Source organism: Salvelinus alpinus, chromosome 12, assembly GCF_045679555.1.
Source record: "Salvelinus alpinus chromosome 12, SLU_Salpinus.1, whole genome shotgun sequence".
In the NCBI taxonomy this organism is placed as follows: domain Eukaryota; kingdom Metazoa; phylum Chordata; class Actinopteri; order Salmoniformes; family Salmonidae; genus Salvelinus; species Salvelinus alpinus.
Window position 1 is genome coordinate 33474964 of NC_092097.1, and position 6000 is coordinate 33480963.

General features: G+C 41.4%; 1 protein-coding gene across 1 annotated transcript; it reads right to left on the minus strand.

Moving 5' to 3' along the window:
• Positions 1-1821: 1821 nt before the first annotated feature.
• On the minus strand, positions 1822-3331 carry LOC139535238 (probable splicing factor 3A subunit 1). The gene is made up of 4 exons (XM_071334572.1): positions 2454-3331; positions 2296-2358; positions 2156-2220; positions 1822-2006 (listed from the first exon to the last, which is right to left on the minus strand). The coding sequence occupies exons 1-4, from the start codon at positions 2752-2754 to the stop codon at positions 2004-2006; spliced, it is 432 nt and encodes a 143-aa protein (XP_071190673.1). The 5' UTR covers positions 2755-3331; the 3' UTR covers positions 1822-2003.
• Between the last annotated feature and the right edge of the window lie 2669 nt (positions 3332-6000).

The following is a 6000-nucleotide window of genomic DNA, read 5'->3' on the forward strand; positions in this document are numbered from 1 at the left end:
CACAGGTCTTCCCATCATTGTATAATTTTGTGTGTGCAAATGAACTCAAGCTTACAAACAATGTCAAATGTGATATAGCAAAGCACCTGAGTGAGTTGGGTGCGCAATTCGCAGGTACTTTCCCAAAACAGATGACACAAACAACTTGATTCGTTTTCCCTTTCCCTCCAGTCCTTTTCGTTTTCCCTCCAGTCCACTTACCGATATCTGAATAAGAGAGCCTCATCGAAATTGCAACAAGCGGTTCTGTTAAAATAGAATTTAATCAGAAGTCACTGCCAGATTTCTGGATGGGGCTGCGCTCAGCGTATCCTGCCTTGGCAAATTGGCTGTTAAGACACTGATGCCTTTTGCAACCACATACCTATGTGAGAGTGGATTCTCAGCCCTCACTAGCATGAAAACTAAATACAGGCACAGATTGTGTGTAGAAAAAAAAGACATTGCAGAGTTATGTGCATCCTTTCAAGCACACCCTTCTCATTAACCTGTGGTGAGTTTTTCACAATTTTGATTTACAAATAAGGTTTTATGTAATATGGCTAAATAAAGTACAAAAATATTGATTGTGCCCTGGTCCTATAAAAAGTCTTTGTCGCTTCCCACGAGCCGGGTTGTGACAAAAACTCACACTCATTACGTTTAATAAATGTATCGTATAGTGTGTGTGTGTGTGGCAGGCTTACAATGATGGCAAAAAACAACATTGGGGAGTGCGCTGACCCTGGTGATAGAGGGGATACGCAGCTGGAGGTTGAATGTTTGAAGGGGTACGGGACTATTAAAAGTTTGGGAACCACTGGTATAGAGCATTATGTTTGAGGAAGAATGTAAAAAGTATGTATAAATGATGTGGCTTATTTGATCGAATAGAGGTTTCGTAATGATTGGGTTCTTACAAGTGTACTGATTGATATAAGTAGGCCTCGTGATAGCCAACCGAATCTGACTGACAGTCGCACCGATCTGCGCCACAAATAAACGTTTTGGTGCTTCTCTCCCACAACTCCGCTCAATAGTTGGCGTGGAACCCCGTATTACCGGCATATTCAACAGCGTTTAAGAAATATATTACCTTCAACAGTGTTATCTTGTGATCAAGCCATCAATGTTTTGTGATTATTGGTGTCGTAAAAATGTTAGCTAACGGGTTAGCAAGTTTGACATTTCTGTGGAAATAATATCAGCTTTTTGATAAGCGGTTTAGCAAAAAAAAAGACGTCCAGTATTTTCGGCATACGGTCCCCGCCCAGTTATTGCCCACCTTACTATTTTGTTAAATTACAAGATATATCCGTTTCATTTAGTTAAAAAAAAAATAGACACCAACCTCGTATCCGAAGTGTTTACTAGATAATTGACTAGTTGGCTAGTCTTCCGGTTTAAAAAAAATAAAATAAAATTAGTTGCTCGTCAACTTTTGGTTGCGTAGCCTGGTGCGCCCTCATGTGGACTCTTAAAAAAAAAAAGGTACTTCACCAACATCTTCAGTGTTTTAACCAAATAATCTCTCAATTTGTTTTACAGATTAATTTTATGTTGTGAAAAAGTAGATACCAGTTTAATAGTAAAATATAAATGAGTATGAAAGATGTACATCAAATAAAACTTACATTTTATTAATGTGCATTGACAAACAATGAAAACACTGTTGGAGTTTGTGTTGCAGACATGCACTTGGAAAGTAAAGGAAGCAATACACAAGACGGGTTGAATAAACACACACACATTATATATATAACAGTTTATTTTTTATACAAATAAATCATTTAATCTGAAAACAAACATTGCAAACAATTAAATCTCAACCTCCATCCCTATATTGTCACAAAAATAATGATAAAAATCCAGATCCACCGGTACCTCTGGATCCTCCTGCACACACCTGCAGTGGAACCAATGCTGACAGAAGTCACAGCACACCCATGGCACCACGGACCTACACTCCTGAGGTGAGCTTGCAGGCGGATCACGCTCTCCGCAGCGAGCACAGCAGGTGGTGTCTACTTTTATTTGAAAAAACAAATCAAATTGATGAACATGATTTGCAATTTATTTTATTTTATTTAACCTTTATTTAACTAGGCAAATAGAGAAGTACTACAGCAACAATAGTAATTGATACAACTGAGAGAAAAACAAACAGATTAAGTACCTGAATGTGGTGCCATGGGTGGCGTGACAGAGGTGCCGGTGGAGCTTTTCTCTTCCTTTTCTGTGCTGCAGTTGAGAGAAAAAGTAGTGTTAGACAGAGCATGTTTCATGAAAAACATTTTCAACTTTTTACATCAATACCTCTGGAGGAAGCTGCAGAAGTTTTGGAGGAGGTGGACATGCCTTCAGGGCTGGTGCTCTGAACTGTAGATATGTAAAGATAGAAAAATGTTTAAACATTGCAGTTTTATAAAACACATCACTAACAGTAATTTTTTCATAATTTAACATGTGTTTACCTGTGGAGGTGATTATTAAAATTGCCGGGGGCAGGGACACCAGACGAGGCTGCTGTGGTGGTGTGACCAGGGGAGATGGAGGAGGCAAGTAGTCCAGGGGAGGCCGTGTTGGTGGTGACAGACAGGGGGGGTGGTGTGCATCGTAGTGGTGGTGGACAAAACCGCCGACAACAGCTTGGAGGAGCTGGTGTTTGTAATGGTGGGGTTGAGGGGCCGACGATGGTGTGGCCGGGAGAGCAGACACGTGGGGATTCCGGCGGCTCCTACAGGTGTTGCACACTGGGAGGCAATGGCAGGACATGGGTGCACTGTGGTGGAAGACAAAGAACTATAACCCCTTCCCTTAGTGCCGCCGCAAGCACCTCCGTGTCCATGTGGCTCTTGTGCCCGTCAAAGAAGAGGAGAGGGCTCTCCTTCACTGCATGCTTAATGAAGTGCTTAAACCACTTCGTGAACAGGTCAATGTAGCCATTGTTTGATCGTCCATACAAGGCTTGGGGGGGGGGGCAGTATGTAGTGGCCACCAGGGAAACACTTGGGGTAGATGATAAATGGGGGGGACATCCTCCCCAGCTGCGTTGAAGCAGGCCAGCACTGTGATGTGCTCCTCCGTGCTCCAGCACTTCATGCCTGCTCTGGTCGCTATGATACCCAGACTCATTGCAGTTATAGATTTGTCTGAGTTTCTCCCTCAACCCACTCTCCTCCAAGTGCTTCTCATAAGTGAAGAAGGTGTCCATTGTCGGACGTGTGACACACTCAGCTCTCCCCCTGTCCAGGGTGTCCGGCCTCCTCATGCTCAGGTTCTTGTGCCTCCTCCTGAACATTTCCCACCACCTCTTCCCCAGTGGTGGGATTGTTTCCCCTGGGTGCCAAAACCTACAATAGAATAGAATATAAAATTGTCCATCCAGGATGAAAATGTTTATTTTGGCATCACCATACACATCCACATTTACATCACACACATTAAGGACAGTCATTCCAGCATTCTACATATATAAACACATAGAACACCAAATACCTGCATATTTTGTTGGCGTATTTCATCAGCCTGTGTCTGATGAAGGGGAACCCATGGCTGGCGCAGTAGATACAGTACTGCACCAAAGAATGTTCATCCTCTGGTGCAAGCAATGTGGGTGGTCCAATGCGGCAACCATGGGTCATCCGGCCGCTCAGGCTGTCTGCCAGGGTCTGCCGAGGTACACCATACACCTTGGTAGATAAGAAAAGAAAACTGTTACTAGCAAATAAAATTTGCATACATGTGGTAATCTCTTAAAAACAAAAGATGCCTAACCTTGGCAGCCTGGCGGATAGCCATCCTTGCCCCTCAGTCCTCCATGGCATAGAAGATGTCCACCTCACACCACTGCTTCCTCTTGACTTTCTCCATGCTGTGGTGGGAAGTAGATGTAGCTAAATAACTAGGCATACTATACACATTTTAGAAAGATAACTCAACCTGAATATGTATAAACATTTACATTTCAAAGCTAAAGCATTGAAAGATGAAAGTTCTCACAATAACAAAGTGTACCCATGTTTTTTGTTATCTGTAATGGAAATTAGTGTACCAATTGGTTTAATATACAGTGGGGAGAACAAGTATTTGATAACCTGCAAAATCGGCAGTGTTTCCTACTTACAACGCATGTAGAGGTCTGTAATTTTTATCATAGGTACACTTCAACTGTGAGAGACGGAATCTAAAACAAAAATCCAGAAAATCACATTGTATGATTTTTAAGTAATTAATTTGCATTTTATTGCATGACATAAGTATTTGATCACCTACCAACCAGTAAGAATTCCGGCTCTGCAAAATTGGCAGTGTATCAAATACTTGTTCTCCCCACTGTACATTGTAACATTTGACCAAATACGTCCTCTATGTAGCTGTTGTAAGATGACATATAGCCTACAGTGAAAGGTGTCGAAAAGTTCATGGTTCAAAGCAGTGGCGATTTTAGCATGGTCGTCTTGCTGGGGCAATTTAAAAAAAAAAGTTTTTAGATGCATGCCAGCAAAGCCACTACTCAACACTAAACAATACATTAACTGGACTATAACGGTGACAAACTGTGCCCACAAACTGTTAGGGCCTACATAATGCTGTCAACAGCAGTCAACACCTTACCTCTATTACACCTGGCTATCACCAGAGCCTCGTCTGGCAGCAAAACAGTTAATTGAGCCTCATATACTGCCTATTAAAAAAACATAGTTGATATGGCTGACTTGCTTAAACAAATGTGGCTTCCACTGACAATTGAGACGTACAAACTATGGCACAAGGGGACGACGATGGGATAAGACGCCATCTGTAATTTCGATTAAGACATTAATGAGCGAGCTACGATGGACGTAGTCAATATAACTATTTTTTCAGCACTTTTGAAATGTACAGCAACAGAATACAGGACATGGGCCGTTCTTACAGTTTTCTCCCTGTACACTAAGTCAGAACCATAGGATAAATAAAAGGGGCATAAGCAGACAATGAAAGCTCTTACAATATTCGATGATGACATTTCTCTTAAACAGGCTATAGGCTACATGTGGATCACCAAGTCAGAACAGTAGGCTAAATTACAAGGGGAAAAAGGACCAAATTATTAGGGTGAGCCACATGGGCTACTAATATCTTACTACACAACATACACTTAGTATTACTTTCTTAGCTAAAGTACACATATCTCCCTGGCATATTACATAATTTATGCAGCAGCATACAAAACATTTTTGGACTCCTCTTGTTGTGCGTTGCTCACTTGAACAGGAAGATGGCGCGATGGTCCTTCGTGGGTAAATTTAGTCATCAAACTTTGTCATCAAGGTCTGGCATTCTCTGGATTTAAGGTGCTTTCAAGACAACTGGGAACTTTGAAAAAAAAACAAGGTTGAATCACGATACTAGTGATCTTCAGGTTGGAGCTCTAGAAACAGGCCCGAGTTCCAGACTTGGAATTCCAAGTTGTATGACCGTTCAAAAAGTATTTTCCCAGTCGGAGCTAGTTTTTTTCAGAGTTCCCAGTTGTCTTCAACTCACTGTAGCCTGAGATTTCCCAGTTCTGAGTTTCCAGTTGTTTTGAAAGCTGCAGAAGTCATGCTGGATGTTGAATGTTTATCCTTTTAAGCTTGGAAAAGAGACTCTTAAACCCAGACTGATTACTTCCTTCCCCACAAACACTCATTGTTGAATTGCGATTTCAAACTTAATGTTTATGTCCAATGAGCACCGATACCTTTTATCTATAATTTCTCTTCATATGACAAGGATTGAAAAGGATTTGCCAGTAGATTTTCGACTTGATTCATGTTGATGACTGCTAGCTTGCAAGCTAAGATTTTGAAAGTATTAGGTTGACATTTTTTTTATTTTTACATTTAACCTTTATTTAACTTTTACTGCCTCAGAAACCCGGATCCGGGAGCACCCCCCACCCCCCCCCACACTGATTAGCATAGCTAGCATAGCTTCACAAGTAAATAGTAGCATCTAAATATCATTAAATCACAAGTCCAAGACACCAGATGAAAG